Below are 18,204 nucleotides of genomic sequence, written 5' to 3' on the forward strand. Positions count from 1 at the left end.
AAATGTTCAAAATATTTCTAGAGTTTGTTTTGATTAGGTCGTATGAACCAATATAAACAAAACTGAGTTCTTGGCTGCAAACGATTGATAAACATGCATTCTGTGTTTGATAAAAACTTGGTTTCATTTAATCAATGAATAAGTTTACCAAGATGGTTTGAATTTAGGACGTATAATCACTTTCTCATTTTCGAGTGCAGGTTGGTTTTTGCGTCATATTGCGCTGCCGTGCATTTGCCGTGCGATGCAAAACGTCGCAAAAAAATTGTTCATCGAGTTGGTTATACGACGTTTCTCGAGAAGTGAAAAAGTTTACATGAAAACAAAACGAAACTGTCCACAGGAATGATACTATCGATTTGGCGAAACACTGCAAATTGTTTTCAGGTGAGTAGAATGTGCTGTTTATAGACTTTGTTCTTCAACGTGTGAAAAGCCATTTTCAATTTCTCTCGTTACAGTGGAAACCAAAACAATTAAAAGCGATGAATGCTTTTAGACATTCCTCGAACAGCCAGTGGAGTCACAGGTATTGCCCGGTAAAGTCCTGGTGGATTCTCAACAGCCATTTCCGCCACGCAGTAATTCCAGATTGCGCCAGATGAAGATTTGCGTGGATTTATTGGATGAAATTATTGATAAATGTATTTCTTTAATCAACTCCGAAAGAATTATGGAAAATTTGGGCGAATCAAATCAGTTTTTGCAATCCATCTTATCGATTGCCAAAATGACGTTTACGCCAAACGAGAAATGCATTAAGTCGTAAGTACATCTTTATTAAAAATAATTCAGTTTACACCACTTTCGAGTACATCAGCATGTTCTGCGTCCAGTTTTACGTTTACTTTCTAATTTGCAGACAGATTTGTCCAACAATAATATTATGAGAATTGAAAATGTGATTCGAAACTTAAACATCGATTTTCTCAAAACATGTTTAGTGGCTCATACGACCTAATCAAAAAAAACTCTAGATTTAATATCAAACTTTCGAAAACAAGTAGGCATTAATATAAGCACCGTAGATAAGTTAGTGATTTTGACCCGCATATATTAATTAAAACTGCGAACTAGTTAATAGATATGCGATTTTTCGAGATAAAAAACGGTATATTATTTTTATGGATTTAAATCATTTGTATTTTTTTTTGTTTTTTTAGAAAACCTTGGAAATTAAATTCTTAATGAGGCCCCTATTACAGCCGAAGGGATGTGAATTTTTGTTGAAATTTTCTATTATGAGTTAGTAAAGCCATCTTAAAATGTTAGAAATCTAATCCAATAAATGTTTATAAAGGATGATAGACTTTTATTGGCACGGCATTTTTTTTTAAATATATTTAATTTTAATGGTCGTATTTACTGATTTGAACTATAAACTTGGCAACACTGGCATTATAGCTAACTTTTTTTCAAAGGATTTTGTATAACCGACAATAGTTTAACGTGAAAAAATATTCATATTTCTGAAAGTAAAGTGATAAATTCAATTAGGTATATCATAAAAAATTTGAATGGAAAAAAGAAATCAACATAAAGATAATTATTCTTGTTATCCGCCGTATCTTGACGACACTGATGGAGTAAGGGCCAGGCATATTGAACGGGAGAATAATTTCATTTTTTTGTGTTGTATTTCTTAACAATTTTTCTTCCTTTAATTTTGGTTCTGAAGGTAAGTAAATAATCACTTTTATAACTAAAAGCTGAATTATAAAAACGAATTAAATAAAAGATTTTGAAAAATTTTTTCCTCTGGCTGGACTTGAACTCCTGACCACCGGGTTCCTTGTAGTCTTGCTAGCCGAAAATAGCGAGTTCGAATCTCGTGATGAGCATTTTTTCCTAAAAGTTTTTTCTACTTAGAATTCCAAGTTTGTTTTTCCATATTCGGTTTATTTTGTGTTTTATGTTTTTAATTCTGCTTATTTCATGTTTTATTATAGTTTTAAACTTCTACTGTACTTCTACATCCGTCCTTAAATCTGAAGAGAAATAAATGACAATCTTTTCATTTTTTCAAGATAAACAGATATAAATATTGAATTTATTGGCATGTTGAAAAAATGTTCCTCTGGCTAGAGTCGAACCCAGGACCTCAGGGTTTCTAGTACTCTGTCTAGCACTAGTCGGAGATAGTGAGTTCAAATCTCGCATAAATCGGATTTTTCTTAAACTTATTCAAGTTTTTTTTTCAACTTCTCCGAAATTGAAGCTTCTACGAAAGGCTTATTTTAAGTTTTTTTTTTCTTATGGTACAATATTTTTGACTCTAAAGTTTTAATTTCCAACTAGGTATTCATGTTTGTTTGTTTTTATATCCTTTTTCCGATTCTCTTCAAATCCGAGAAAAAAAAGAAGCCCTTAACATTCGATCGGCCTCGAACAGTAAAAAAATTCGTAAATATTTTTCAAATTTTGATTTGAAGTAAGGTTAAAATATCAGTGTTGTCGAGACTTTATTACAGAATAATGTGGAATTTCAAAGATAAAATAAATATTCATAAAATTAATGAGCTGTTTCAATTTGAAAAATTACAATTAATGCTTTGATGATTTTGATGAATCGCACTAGGCATCGGAATAAAAGGTTGGTTTATTTTTCGCTTTTATTTAAACTTTGAATCATCATTTGAACCAGATTATAGAAATAAATGAACAATAATTTTCTCGAAAAAGCTTTTATACACTTCTATTCTGAGGACTTTATAAATTTTTACACTTTCTTATAAGTAAACGTTTAGTCAAAAACAAAATAAAAATATACCACATTACAAAACTAAACATTTTTTTAGAAATTTTTAAATTTGCTTAACATCTATTTTAAAAGAGATTTTCAGTTTTTTCAAGGAGTGTTTATATAAACAAAGGTATTTTGAATTTTTCGTTCAAACATCTCAGATTTATGACTCAAAAATGTAGATCTGTTTGTAAAGAAAAACAAACTAATTTTTAGAAACTTTTTTTGTAAATTCTTTATTTAAAACGGCTCATACATTTAGGCTTTAAGGAGCCAAACTCGTTTTGTATTTTTACAATTTGAATACTTAGCTTAACACTTGTTTAGAAGAAAAAGAAGGATACAAAGGAAAATTTTAGAAACTTTGTCAAGTCTCAGTTCAAAATCTAATAAATCAATAATTTAAATATATATAAAACCGATTGGTTTAACGTGAATTTTTTTTAATGTTTCTGAAAATTAAAGTGATTTAAAACAGTCTTAGATCATAAAAATTTGAATGAAGATAAGAAAGCCCATAAAGATGATGGGTCCGCCGTAGCTTTAACAACAATGATGGAATGAAGGCAAGGTATGTTTTCTCATATGGAACATAAGCACAATTCCATGTTTTGGTGTTATACCTTGTCGTTAGTCTTTGTAGGTTTTGGATTTGAAGGTGATCAATTATTTATTTCTTAAAAGCTGAACAAATAATAATTAAAAAAAAAATGTAGAAAAAAAAATCCTCTGGCTAGACTTGAACCCGCGACCTCCAATATCCCAGTAGCCTGTCTAGTCGAAGATAGCAAGTTCAAATCTCGCGATGATCATTTTTTTTTTCAAAAAATGTTTAACATCTTTTTACTTTTGGTATTTTTTATTTTTTTTTATTATTAAAGACACTTACTTTTGGTATTGTTTTCTGTAATTGTTATTTGTATTACAAAACTAAGTATTTCTTTAGGAATGTTTAAATTTTCTTATCTATTTTAATAAGATTTTCAGTTTTTCTAGGGCGTGTTTTTATAAACAAAGGTATTTTGTATTTTTTTTTTCGTCAAAACGTCTGCTTTCTCATATGGAACATAAGAACAATTCCATGTTTTGGTGTTATACTTTTTTTTAACAACAGCTATTTCATTCGAAATTATTGAGAATTTTTGCTTGAAATATTTTAACGTTCTATCTCTACCCAAAATGTGAAATTAAAGCTTATCGTAAAGTATGGGTAAAATTTAAAACATTCGTGTTGCTATTTTTCTTACTCAAGCAACGGACTTAAACTTCGTTATAACCAAGTCCTTGTAGGTTTTTGTTTTGAAGGTGATCAATTATTTATTTTTTATAAACTGAACAAATAATAACGAATTCGATTAAGAAAATGTAAAAAAAAATTTCCTCTGGCTAGACTTGAACCCACGACCTCCGATATTCCAGTAGCCTGTCTAGCCAAAGATAGCAAGTTCAAATCTCGCGATGATCAATTTTTTTTCAAAAAAATTTTCATCACTTTTTTACTTTCGGTATTGTTTTCTGTAGCTGTTTCATTTTGTATTTTGTTCGCATTTCTTTTTTTTTTTTGCTTTCGTTAATGTCTTTATTTTTCCACCGCTAGTTTTGAACTTCTACATCTTTCTTTATACATTTTAGTTTTGAAGATAAATAATGGATAAAGTTTTTATTTCTATTCAAGATAAACAGACAAAAAATATTGAAAATGTTGAAAAAAAAATGCGCCTTCGCTGGACTCGAACCCAAGACCTTTCGAGTACTCGTCTAGCAGTTGGAGGTTGTGAGTTCAAATCTCGCAAAATTCGGGGCTTTCCAAAACGGTTTTTTTTAAATATTATTTCAGTTTCAAATTCATTTTTGTGTTTCTCTAGCTTTTTTCATCCTTTTCAAATTATAAAAAAATCAAATGCGCTCAAAATCGGGTCGGTATCGAACAGTAAAAAAATGTACCTAAATATTTTTCAAAATTTAATATAAAAACAAATTTAAAATACCAGTGAATTTTAAAATCAGATTTTTAAAATTGATGAGCCTTTTAAAATTTTTGATAAAAAAGAAAATGATAAGGCGCAATGACTAAGACTTTAACTCGCAATCTAATAGAAATAGAAATGGGTTTTCTGAACAAAAGTGTTAATCGCAAATTATTATCTTCATTTCTTTGTTTTCATGAAAAAACGAATTTCAAACAACCATCTGAAAAACCTTATCAATCCAATAAAAATCATTTATTACGATTAGCTGAAGGTTATTCTAAAATGTCACATTTTCATTCGTATCACACGTTTAAAAATAATTTATTCATTTTTTTACGAATGCTGTTTGCAATCACTATGTGGAATAAAAGTTGAGTACCTAAACTGTTAACTGTTGATTTTATGTTCTGGTTTTAGTTTATACTTTATTAAATTATACATACCTTCTCACACCGTTGAATAGTTCTCGTTAACAGTAAAGAGGTTGTTAGTTTTCAAAATCAAAATCAACTTCATTCTAAAAACAATAAAGCACCAACATGTCTACATCAAGGGGTGAATTTATTTTCACTTGTATGATTAAGGCTATGGATTATAATCAATTAAAAGCTCACATCGAGTATCATGCGTTCTACGGAAATGAAATTTCTAGATTTATTTTCTTAAAAGATAAACACTTGCTAAAACTGTTCAAACGCATAAAACAACTAGTACATAAACACACGAAAACATTCAGTCGTAGTTTTTCAATTGAATGCCATGAGAGAAGGTGGGATTTTTTGTTTGTCTATGAGGTGTGAAAGCTAAAGTTGAGTACTAGGATGCACTCACCCTGGTTCCCGTAAGACGGGAGGGTGACGGACTGTCCGCCAAGAAAATAGAAGCAGCCTTCTCCTCCTCACCCTGAAGCTTGTTGAGCTCCTGCTGTTGTTGTTGTTGTTGCTGCTGCTGCTCATGCTGTTTTATGCGGTTGGCCTGCAATGTACAGGAAACACATGAAAGTTAGAATTTTGTGTGTTGAAAGTGAGTGGTTGAATGCGCGTGGTGCTTTCAACACGTGTTTTATAATAATCATATAATTTTCAAAAAATATCTCTCACTTTCTGTTTGGGCTGATAAGGTACATGAGGTGGATCACTATAATCCATGTATCGTTCATGTGGTTTTTCCGATCGCCGTTTCGGCGCAACATAATTTGAAATGCGCGTACGTGAATGACGAACAATCGACACCCAATCTATCATGATTGCAAGGGCACTGTGACTATTATTGGCATTGAGTGAAAATGTTTTAAAATTGATTTCTTATGTGACACACAACACTGCTTCAGTTTTCACTTGGCTCACAAAAGGTGTAAATAACAATAAAATTCGGTTGTCGAAACGCAGATGTGTGTCAAAGTTGGTTATATATATTTTCACCTCAACTAATTAACCACCCACTTGTTAAAATGCCACTTGTTGCTGAATTGCTAACCGTAAGAGATCTACATATATTGGCTTATAATGCTTTTCCACCTGTGGCAAAATCCAACAAATAAATCGAATGATTGAGAGTAAAAATTTAGTACTTTTTCAAATTATTTCACGATCGTTCTGATAGCTGATACCCACCGATTGCAACTGAGATGTTCTTTTCACTATGAGAAAGCGTGTTTTCCATTGCTTGTTAACACTTTTCAAATTCCCATCATGCGCAAGTGTGTGAGACGCTTCCTCTCGTTTGGTGATGCGCTTAGTTCAGTAATTTAGTCGCTCAGCCAGCACGGTTTGAAACAAATCGGCAGCAAAACGCTAGTAGTAACGGATCGGGTCGAGTGTGTTGTAGGCAAAGCGTGATAAAAAAATCTTACTCGCCCAGGAAGATCAACCGGAGCGACATGCTAGCTAGAAGCTGTTTTCGATGGGGCAAAAATCCGCCACGAGATAATATCATGGGGAAGGGACCAAGTTTTTTTTCTTCGCCAAGAATCCTACTAATACCAAGTAATGTAGGTGTGGGAAAATAACAAAGTGAGGCGAAGTTTATGAGATTAATAAAATAAAAATAAATTGTGAAAGAAGACACACGAGAAAACACCAGCTGAAGAAATACATTTATATATGCATTATCGCATACACATTTGAGTAGTTATTTTTATCATCGGTCTACAAATATGTTAAAACGATTCGAAGTTTTTTTGAGATCCTTTGTTTAAACTAGGCTAGTGGGAAGCAGTTATGTTAATTACATTCAAGCTAAACAATCTAACTGTTCCTATCCTTCTACCGGCGTTTAAACTGAAATTTCAGTTATAATTTAAACTTTTTAGAAGTCGATATATTTTTGATTTTACCACTACTAATGATATAGAAATTTACTGAATGAATACACAAAATGAAAAACTTTTTCTGACCGCAGATTGAGGACAAAATTATAATTTATTAGCTTTGAAGCGAAAAACGCGATTCTCATAAAATGTTTAACGAAGAGCGGAATTTTTTTTTTCATCGATCAGCCAATATTTAATGAAAATATGGTTCATCTTTTTGATTGACTAGAAATTTTTTTTTGAATACTTGGTCATTCAAATTATGCATTTACCACATAAATATTTTAACATAACTTAGGTATACACTTGGGTGGCAATGGATGCATATCTAGACAAGTTTACATAATTAAATTTCGAAATAAGAATTTTTGACAGAAAATCGACCTGGGACTTTTTGTAAAACCGGTGTCTTTTTATGGAATGTTTCAAAGTTGCCTCATAAAATAAATTACACATCGTTTCAAACAACATGCTAACCATTATAATGGGCCTTATAAACAGGCCATTTCAATGTAATTTTTCAATGACCCTAAAAATTACCAACCCAAAATAATAGAATGAAAATTCAATTTTATTGACAATTCCCAAAACGGAAGAATGACAAAACTTTCCAAATGTAAAAAATAACAAAAATGAAGAAATGACAAAAAGAAAATAATGCCAATAACCACATAATTGACAAAAATGTCAAAAGTGACAAAAAAAAGGTCAAAATATAAAAAAAATAACAAAACATCAAAAATGACAAAATATCAAAAATGACAAAAAATTAAAAAAGGGAAACATCACTAAACTGACAAAAAAGACAATTATGTCAAAAATGACCAATTTGACAAAATGACAAAACTAAAAAAATTGACTAAAACGACAAATACAAATTACAAACCTGTCAAATGACAAAAATGCCAAAACTGACAAAGTTGACTAAAATGACCAAAATTACAAATATGACAAAACTGTCAATATTGACAAATCCGACAAAAATTACAAAGCTGATAAAAATGACAAAACTGAAAAAATTACAGAAATAACAGGAATTACAAAAATGACAAAAATGACAAAAAAATACAAAAATGTCAAAACTTACAAAAATTACAAAAATTCGAAAAATTACAAAAATGAGGAATGGCAATAATTACAAGAATGACACAAATGACAATAATAAAAATGACAGAAATGATTAAAATGATAAATACATATGACTAAAATGGGAAAAATTACAAAAAATTACAAAATTACAAAAATGACAAAATTTTCAAAAAATTAAATTTCGTCATTTTATGCAACTTAAAGATTTTTATATTTTTTTTTCGTTTTATTTACATCTAGGCGTATATGATCATTGAAATAGAATTTTCATTCTATTCTTTAGTTTCCCAATTATTTAAACGATCACCATATTTAAAAAAAATGTTTAAGATGCTAAATTCTGCGACGATTAAGGATTGAGCTCATTTAGTTATCTTCAATGCTGAAACGTGAATTAAAAAATTTATTTTGGATTACCGTTCCAATGACAAAAAAAATCTGTCATAAAAAATTTCCCAACAGGACTGTTACATTATAAAATCCCGATCCTGGGTCTTCCCGTACATAGCAATTCGTTTGATTTGCTGTAACGTTTTATTTGCTATCTTTTTCTTCGTTATTTCCATTTTTAACAAAGAAGAATTATCAAATCAAAAAATGCTAATCGTTCGTATTTTCACTTTCACTATTAATTTGATGTCTTAACCCAAAGTCGATGCCAAAACATGTCAAAAATCAACAATAAAGTGTTTTTAAGCTTTTTAACATTAGAATATTTACACCACAAGTGAACGTGAACGTGGAAAATCTAATTTCGTGAAAATCACAGACAACTTTTCATAGATTTTATGATATTCTCAGTTTTCTTACTTTGGAATAGATTGAAATTTTTATCACTTTAACAATCTTTTGTCACCATAGAAATTTTCGATACACTTTTACAGAAGCTGTATTATAGTTAAGATAGTGCAACGGAAGAAATTGGATGCCACGTTGTGCCGTTTCTGGCATTTTTTTTCCGTGAGCAAACAGGATTTTCTGAACAGGATGACGATCAAAGACAAACAGGGACTTTTTGGGCGAATTTTTTGAAAAAAAATATTGCGAAATAGGTCGGACTAAAAGGAAAGTTCGAAAAGCAGAATCCATCGGCTATGAGCAGCGAAAAAAAAAATCTGAATATAGTGAATCCTACCTGATTCTCGAGCTGTTCCAGCTGATGCTGTAGATGATTGGTTTCGTTGTGATTTGGCTGCTTTTTGTTGCCGTTGGATTTCGCCAGGACAGGGATATGGTTGGTGTTGGTAATGGTTGTTGAAACAGTGGAACCGTTCTAGAATACAATGCATACAAAAAGGGGAAATATATGGTTTTCGGTAGAAGGACAGAGAAAACTGCGAACTTTTGAAAGCATTGCAAGAAATGTACAACTAACATACAATTGGAATATACATTTTTTTTTAAAAGGAAACAACCAAAAACTAGAACATTTTGAAACAAAAAAAAAAAAACGAAATTTTTAACTTGATGAAGTGATTATACTGGGATAACCTATAGCCAACTTACCTCATTCATTTTCACCGCATTATCTTGTTCCCATTTGCTGGCAATCAGCAAAGTTTCAGCAGTTTTTTGTTGTACAGATTTAGAATCATCTAATAGGGTCAGCTCATAGAACTCTTGAATATCTGCAATTAAAAAAAAATTACAAGCATTATTACTGTGGTTTGAAAATATTTTACAGTTTACATTTCTCATAAGACCTAAGAAATGTTTCATAAAAATATTAACATTTTCAAAATAGAAGCTTATTCTTGCCATCCACTGATCCGGTTTTTCATAATTTTTATTTTTTATAACTTGTAATCTGTTTTTTTTTTATTATAAAGACATTTTTGAACTTCTTTTCTCCCACTGAAACTTTCTGCATGTGCAGTTTTTAGTTTGTTCCATGGTTTTCAAAATTTACCTTGATATCTATTGATTACGCTAATAGACATTTGGTAGAGGGTTTAACACGATTTAACATATGTTTAACATATCAAGCTTTTTATTTTAAATATCTCTGTTAGTGTTGCATTGTATAAAATAATCCGTATTCGGCAGCACTTGAAGACACTATAGAAAGATTCTATTTGACAAACAGATGGCGTCCAACGTGCTATAAAACGGCATCTGTTTTCAATCTCTTTCCGCTCTTTCCGAGCCTGCGTGCCGGGCCGGGTGTTCGGAGAAAGAGAAACGTCAAATCGTTGAATTTGTTTGGTGGATGTAAAACCGGGCGCAGGTTATTTCGGTGGCTACTAAGCGTTTAGTTAAAACATTCTTAAGTTTAAATAATGTGGTAATTTAAGCTTGGCGACTTAAAGTGATTGTAATTGATAAAAGGACTAGCAAGGAGTACTTATTTCATCCGTGCAAGTGATCGAATTTCATCAATATTTGAGCGATGAATCTTTACCACTATCTTAACTCGTTAATGCGAGTTTGGAACGCGGGCGAGGGTCAAGCAGTGGCCAGGTTCCTCTCCCTATCAGACCATCATGTCAATAATCCAACACTTTACGTGGAATACCCAGAAACGGCAGTGGACCGGCAGCTGGAAGCGCCACTGGATGAAGTCGTTTCTTGTCATCTGAAAGTTCTATACTATTTGACTAAAGAGCGTAAGTACCGTTTTTTTTTATTTGGATACTTTTATAAAACCCTATCTAAGCTTTTTGGGAATTTTCAGCTCGAAACTACAGCGAAGCTTACAAACAGCAGACTAATTGCATCCAGGCTGTTGTAAAAATGCTGCAGGTGATGAAGGACGAAAACTGGTTCCTGCCAATTATGTTCACCGTGGCAATTGATTTACGAAGGCTGGCAGCTAAATGTGAGGAACAGCTGAAAACTTCTAAACCAGGAGAAATCCTAGAAAAGGCCGCAGAGTGTTTGATGGCTTGCTTCCGCGTTTGTGCTGCAGATAATCGTTCTTCTGATGCCGACACGAAACGATTGGGTATGCTCAACTTGGTAAATCAGCTATTCAAAGTTTATTTCAAGATAAACAAGCTCAATCTGTGCAAACCTTTAATACGAGCCATTGAAAGCTCAAATTTCAAAGAATCATTTAGCTTGGCACAAAAAATTACTTACAAATATTTTGCTGGCAGAAAGGCTATGTTTGATTCGGACTACAAAAATGCTGACGAGTATTTGAGCTTTGCTTTTGAAAAGTGTCCTCGAAAGTTCTCAAAAAACAAACGACTTATTCTAATCTACCTAGTTCCTGTCAAAATGCTATTGGGCTACATGCCGCGAAAAGAAGTCTTGGAGCGTTACAATGTGCTCCAATTCCACGATCTAACTGTGGCACTGAAAGAAGGAAATGTTCGACGCTTTGACGAAGTCATACAGAAGCATGAATCGTTTTTTATTAACGCAGGAATCTACCTCATTGTAGAAAAATTGAAAATTCTTGCCTATAGAAATCTTTTCAAAAAAGTCTACTTGATACTGCAAACTCATCAAATTGATCTGAACGCATTTCTTACTGCTCTTCAGTGGGTCGGGGAAGAAGAACTGACCATGGATGAAACGCATTGCATCGTAGCCAATTTAATATATGAAGGACGGATCAAGGGTTACATAAGTCACCAGCACAACAAGCTGGTTGTTTCTAAACAGAATCCATTTCCAAATGTTCTCGTTAACTAAGGTGAAATAAAAACTTAAGCCATTGCCATGACAACGGTCTTGTATTGGAACGAATGTAAATATCACAATTCTAATTGTAATTACAGAATTAGGATTAAGTAAATTCAGAAATCTTTGTTGGGTGCCAGAAAACGGGGCTACATTTATCGATGGCTGATGTTACGATTACAAAATAACTGATTGCTGTTCTTTGAATTCTAAAGTTCAGAGACATTTAACTCCTAATCTAAACTTTTTATCAATTCTGGCATAATGATATAGCCTAAAACATTTAAAAATACAATCTTGACATCTTTTTTTTTTTTAAATACGATTTTTGAACCGCAAAAATAAGAAAGTAAGGGTGTTTAGCTGTGATTAATGTTCTCAGTGCTGCTGAATTAACAAATTTATTGTTGTGTGATTCTCAAAAGAAAATCACAGGAACGTAGTAAAACTTCTAAACATTAAGTGAAAATTTAATACCGAAAAAGGTTTTATTGCAAAGTCACAAGAAATCGAAGATATAAAAAAAAATCTTCAAAAGCTTAAAATTTTTAAGCGTGATGAAAGTTTTAGAAAAACATGGGAAATAAAATAGATACAACTGCTCTGATCGAACTCAATTCGGTGAGCCATTGTTCCTTTATTAAGAATTATTTTCAGGTTTGTTCTTGCTTTCTTTGATTCACGTAAAAATGTTTCTCTTGAATTATTAACTTTGAAAGTTTTATACTTTCACGCACGAAATGTAGCAAAGACATAATCATAACATTTGATTTGATTTTAGATGACTTAAATACGCATAAAACGTCGAAAATTTTAGCTAAATATCGACTTTTTGGGACTTCGTTTTTCTGAACACTGGTTGATAATGTTCGGAATAACAAAAATTTCAAACCAACGATCTTATAAAGGACATTATTTAAGCAATATGTGTTTAAAGTTGTTCTTTTGCAGTATTTTTTTTTTAATATGTGTGATATGACCAACTAAAAGTGTTCCTGGCTGGACTTGAACTCCTGACCTCCGGCTTCCAAGTAGCCTCGCTAGCCGAAGATAGCGAGTTCGAATCTCGCGATGATCATGTTTTTTCTAAAAGTTTTTTTAACCTTCAATTTCGGTTTATATTTCTATAATTGTGTTATTTTGATTTTTTTTATATCATTGTTTTATTTAGAATTTGTTCGTGCCTTAACTTTCTGTCTCTAGTTTTGAACTTCTACTGTGCTTCTACATCTGTCCTTAAATTTTACTTCTGATTAACTTTTTATGTTCAATATGCATAAAACGTCGAAAATTTTGGCTGAATATCGACTTTCTGGGACTTCGTTTTTCTGAACACTGGTTGATAATGTTTGAAATAACCCAAAATTTCAAACCAACGAACTTATAAAGGACATTATTTATGAAATATGTATTTAAAGTTTGTCTTTTGAAGTATTTTTTGTTAAAAACTATGTGTGATATGACCAACTAAAAGTGTTCATGGCTGGACTTGAACTCCCGATCTCCGGCTTCAAAGTAGCCTAGCTAGCCGAAGATAGCGAGTTCAAATCTCGCGATGGTCATGTTTTTTCTAAAAGTTTTTTTAACCTTCAATTTCGGTTTTATATTTCTATAATTGTGTTATTTTGATTTTATTTTACATCTTTTTTTATTTAGAATTTGTTCGTGCCTTAACTTTCTGCCTCTAGTTTTGAACTTCCACTGTGCTTCTACATCTGTCCTTAAATTTTAGTTCTGATTAACTTTTTATGTTTTCAAGGTGAACAGATGAAAAATAACAAAAAAAAAATTCGCCTAGACTTGCGCTGGTCTTTAAGTAAAACATGTTTAACTATATAATTTCAGTTGAAAAATCATAATCATTAATCTTCTTTGATAGTTATTTTCGAAATAAAATTGTTATGAAATACCTCCTTAGGCCCCCATAGCCGAAGGGATATGAACTTTAAGATTGATCTATTTACAGTTTTTATACAATTTTTCATACCTCAACCAGCTTTTAAAATTTTTTTTTTGAAAGACAAAAACAACTTCTCCTCAAAAAAAATGTTTTATATAGAACTATGAATCTGGTAATGCCGGCATTTTAGATTTTGAACAAACTAAGATCGGAAAAATTGGAATTAATGAAAGAAAATATGTTATTGATTGTTTTGTTACTATAATCCACCGTAACTTGATGACAATGTTAAAATGAATGCAAAGTATACGTTTTGTCATGTTTTGGTGTTATTTTTGGTTGTAGAGGTGATCAATTAACAAATAATAACAAAACAGAAACCAATTTAATGAAAAATATTAAACAAAAACTTCTCTGGCTAGACTTGAACCTCCGACCTCCAGCTTCCTAGTAGCCTAGCTAGCCGAAGATAGCGAGTTCAAATCTCGCGATGATCAATTTTTTTCTAAAAGTTTTTTTTCACTTTTTTGCCATCAAATCCGGTTTTGTTTGTTGTTATTGTAAGACTTTTTTTTTAATTTTTTTTTCTTCTGCTTTAGTTCATTTCTTCATTCTAGTTTTGAACTTCTACTATGCTTCTACATTTTTCCTTAAATTTGAGCTCTGAAGATAATTCAATTTTATTCCTTTCAAGATTGTAAAATATTGAAAAAAAAAAATGTTGAAAAAATGTGCCTCTGGCTAGGCTTGAACCCACGACCTTGGTCTTTTCTAGTACTCTGGCTAGTCGGAGATTGTGAGTTCAAACCTTGCAAAACTCGCCTTTTTTTAAATTTATTCTTGATTTTTTAAAAGCTTCAATGAAAGGCTCAAGTTAGGCAAAAAAAATTTTTTTTCATAAAATATTCATATGTATATAATTTCAGTTTAAAATTCATTTTTGTTTTCCTCTAGCATGGTTTGTTTCAGATTTCTTGTTTCACTCTCTTGAATTCGAAAAAAAATAAATAAATTAAAAGCCCTTATGATCGGATCAGCCACGAACAGTAGAAGGATTTTTAAATATTTTTCAGAATTTATAAGATTAAAGACTTAAAATATTAGTGTTATCGAAACATTATTTAAGAATAAGGTACAATTCGAAAGTTCAAATCGAGATTTATAAAATTGATGAGCCTTTTTTTAATTTGACAAATTATAACCAATGCTTTGATGAGATATTTTTTTAAAAAAAGGTACAAGTTTTTCTTCACATATTTTTAACCTTAATAAAGTATTGTAAAACATTTCAAATAAATTTTTATCAAAAATACAACTAACAATCAAAGAAGCAAAAAAAAAATTAAACATTTTCATTTCATTTCTTACACTGTTTGAAATATCAAAACAATTAAAGATAATCTTTTTTTTTTGCATAATTTTTTTAGTTAGAAGTATTTACATCAACAAAAATAAAATCTCAACGGATTCACAAACATTTTTATTTCATTTCTCACACTGTTTGAAATATCAAAACAATTAAAGATAATCTTTTTTTGTATAATTTTTTTAGTTAGAAGTATTTACATCAACAAAAATAAAATCTCAACGGATTCATAATTCATGCAGAAGAAGATTGAAAGATGTTCAATGTTTAAGCATACTTATTCGAGTCAGTTACTTTAAAAACTTCCGATTCTCCCTCACTTGTCGGATGTTTATATTATTTTGGTTTTTTCGAAAACGTGTTTGAATTAGGTCGCTTAAGTATGAGGGGGAGGGGGCTTTATTTCTTCGTTTCTATAATCTTTGATCTTTCTCCAAAGCATGTCAGGTTTCCCCCTTAACCAAATAAAAATCGATTTCGAAAGCATCGGCCCTTTTTTCAAGTGCTTGGATAGGTGTTTTTTAATAATACATCGCTTTCTACACTTTTCCAACGACCCAATTAAATGCTATTTTTGGTTCGACTTCCCCCCAATCTAAATTTTCTCAAGTGGCTTCTTTAGAATTCATGTCATCGTCTGGAATATTGAGTTATCTCTACGTATGGTTATGGTAGATGCAAGAAACTTACCGAGCAACGCCTGGAAGAGTCGTGATTTGAATATCCGGATAACGCGCTCGATGGCACTGCGAAGAGCTCGATCTTGGGGACTGGACAGCCGGGAGTGGTAATCTTCCAGCAGCTCAAGAGCCCGATGTGCCTCTGTGGAAACAAGAAAAAATAGAAATCCAAGTATAAGCAGTCACGCTCGTGGAAATAAAACTATTTACCATTAGTGAGGAAAGTGTTACAATCGATTTGTATTAGAAAATGATTTTTTTTTTACTTCAATAGGCATAAAATATAGATCGTTTGGTTTTTACTAAACAAAATTTGCATCAATTTTGATTGCACATATTTAGAAGGCGCCTTTACTGTTTTTTGAAAAGAACACACACATGTTTAAAAAAGATTTAAATGAGAAAGGCCTAGTTTTTTTGTAAGCTTCGTTTTAGTAGGATTGTTTGTTTTTGAAATTTGTTGTTTGCTGATTTTTCTGTATTTTAAAAATTCTTCCATTTGATTTTAATTTGAAAAACCTTTTCTATTCGAAACATTAAATCAGCGCGTTTAGCAGCGAATTTAAGCTGGGTAGACGAACGACCTAGAACCGATACAATTTTTACCAGAGCCAGCTGAGTTTTACATACAACGAACGAGCTGAAGCAAGTTTTCAGAACCAGGGAATGGCATTTTCGACGTCAGCAGGCCAAGATTATGGCGATCAAAGCAAGTCTGTGCCAGTGAGGGAAAATGCGCGCGTTATTTATAGGACACGGGCGAAAAGTTATTTCGAAGCAAATTTTTTTCTACCCATTTTCGCGTGTGTTTTTTTGATTGCGAGCAACAAACAGACGCATGTTTGATTATACAATTGGCGATGGGCCCCAAAACTGTCCGAAACTAACCCTTCCTGAATGAAATCCTCGTGCTGCGGAACAGCAAATTAGATCAGTTTTATGGTCAATCGATAGGCCAACATTATATAGGTTGACATTGAACTGCAAAAATAGATTTATGTTTTGTTTGTGTTACAACGAGCTTACGTTGGTTTCCTGGGAGAAAAAGCAATGATTTCAGGTTCGATTACAGATTAGGGATACCGATAAAGTTTTCAGTCAAAACAGAAATCAATCTCTCATAAGACTTGTCAGTAATTTTTTAATTGGTTTGACATAAGATTAAGCGAACAATTGTCATCGCATTTAGAAACCAACTTTTGCTTGAAAAAATTCAAAATAATCAGGTATAACTTAATAAAGAAAATATACATGAACGAACGATAAAAACGTGTAATGCCTCATAAGTGTATTTGGAACCATCCTCTTTTACAATTGTCCCAAAGGTTTTTGCGTGCATCGAACATCCGAGATAAACTGTGGATATTTTTAAACACGCATCTAGTAAAAAAATAACTTGCTGATCTCATGTAAGCAAACTGAAGAAGAAACTAGAGAAACGAAGAAAAACGAATCGACTCCACAACCGTATCAAGGACAGATTACGATTTTTCAGCAAAACGAATACCGATAAATAAAAATAGGGGAGAATGAGGATACTTGATCCCTGGGGATACTTGATTCCTTAGCTATATCTCGAAACTGGAATGTCTTACAAAGCTCAAATGTTCTAGAAAAATGTGCCAAAATGAGCAAAATAACAATGCTTGTAGTTTAAAAAATCTTAATAAAATAATTGTTTGAGTAATTGAACTTTGTTTGAAAAATTTCACAAAAAGTGACTTGAAGATCTTTTTTCATCACTTTAAAATGTTTCTTACATGGGAAAATTATGAAAAAAATATTTGTTCCAATGTATCAATCGTTCGAGCGTAAAATGAACTTCACAATGCCATATTTTCAAAGCAATGGAAAACTCTCAACTTTTTTCAGAAAAAGTTTTCTAAAATGTTGATTATGGGTACAATTGATCCCCTAGAGTTGGGTACAATTGATCCCCCTTCCAAACGGCATATTCTTCTTCTAAATTGATCGTTATGATTGCTGATTTGTAAAATTACTAATATTTATCCAAAAACTAATATTTATCAAACAATTGTCTGCAGAAAAGAGCAAAAATAATTAATTTTCTCTTAATTATAAAAAAAGCGCCTTTAAGTATGCAATGTTATTAGCGTTGAGACAAAGTTATAGAATTTTCTTCTTATGTCTGCTTTAAATTGTGAAATGAGAACAAACATGACCAAAATAGTCAATTAACATGCTATCTTGGGGTTTTGTTTGATTTTTATACAAGGATTAGAGCTTCCTGAATAAAAGATCAAGTCTCCTTCAATAGGGGATCAAATCTCCCCTAACTTCAGAAAAATCGCAATTTTTTTACTCCCACGAAAACGCTTCTAGTTCATCAACGGGTTCAAGTATCGTTCTAATTTTTGGAGCATAGAAACTTGAAGTTACAAGCTGTCAGAAAATGTCAACGACGGCGAGTTGCTGAATTTTTCCAAAAAGATATGGTGAAAATAAGAAAAGGGGATCAAGTATCCCCACTCTCCCCTAACCGTTCGAAGAAAGA

General features: G+C 31.7%; 2 protein-coding genes across 13 annotated transcripts in view; one reads left to right on the top strand and one right to left on the bottom strand.

Moving 5' to 3' along the window:
• The window catches only part of LOC129740722 (disks large 1 tumor suppressor protein), a 43,368-nt gene that overhangs the window by 14,695 nt on the left and 10,469 nt on the right, over positions 1–18,204 (bottom strand). For 9 of the 12 annotated variants that reach the window (XM_055732500.1, XM_055732503.1, XM_055732505.1 and 6 more), the window contains 4 exons: positions 15,700–15,831; positions 9,620–9,741; positions 9,249–9,386; positions 5,545–5,688 (listed from right to left, as the gene is read on the bottom strand). In XM_055732500.1, coding sequence (XP_055588475.1) covers positions 5,545–5,688; positions 9,249–9,386; positions 9,620–9,741; positions 15,700–15,831 — 536 coding nt within the window. Of the gene's footprint in view, positions 1–5,544; positions 5,689–5,813; positions 6,308–9,248; positions 9,387–9,619; positions 9,742–15,699; positions 15,832–18,204 lie in introns of those variants that run through there. The other 3 variants (XM_055732509.1, XM_055732511.1, XM_055732517.1) reach the window with 3 other exon arrangements.
• Positions 10,310–11,807, top strand: LOC129740723 (PCI domain-containing protein 2 homolog). Its single transcript, XM_055732518.1, has 2 exons — positions 10,310–10,719; positions 10,788–11,807. Exons 1-2 carry the CDS (start codon positions 10,503–10,505, stop codon positions 11,753–11,755), a joined length of 1,185 nt encoding a protein of 394 aa, XP_055588493.1. The 5' UTR covers positions 10,310–10,502; the 3' UTR covers positions 11,756–11,807.

Source organism: Uranotaenia lowii, chromosome 1, assembly GCF_029784155.1.
Source record: "Uranotaenia lowii strain MFRU-FL chromosome 1, ASM2978415v1, whole genome shotgun sequence".
Lineage (NCBI taxonomy): Eukaryota > Metazoa > Arthropoda > Insecta > Diptera > Culicidae > Uranotaenia > Uranotaenia lowii.

Coding starts and splice junctions, on each gene's coding strand:
- LOC129740723 (XM_055732518.1), top strand. CDS start 10,503: ATGAATCTTTACCACTATCTTAACTCGTTAATGCGAGTTTGGAACGCG. Junction 10,720..10,787: donor ATACTATTTGACTAAAGAGC/GTAAGTACCGTT, acceptor GGGAATTTTCAG/CTCGAAACTACAGCGAAGCT.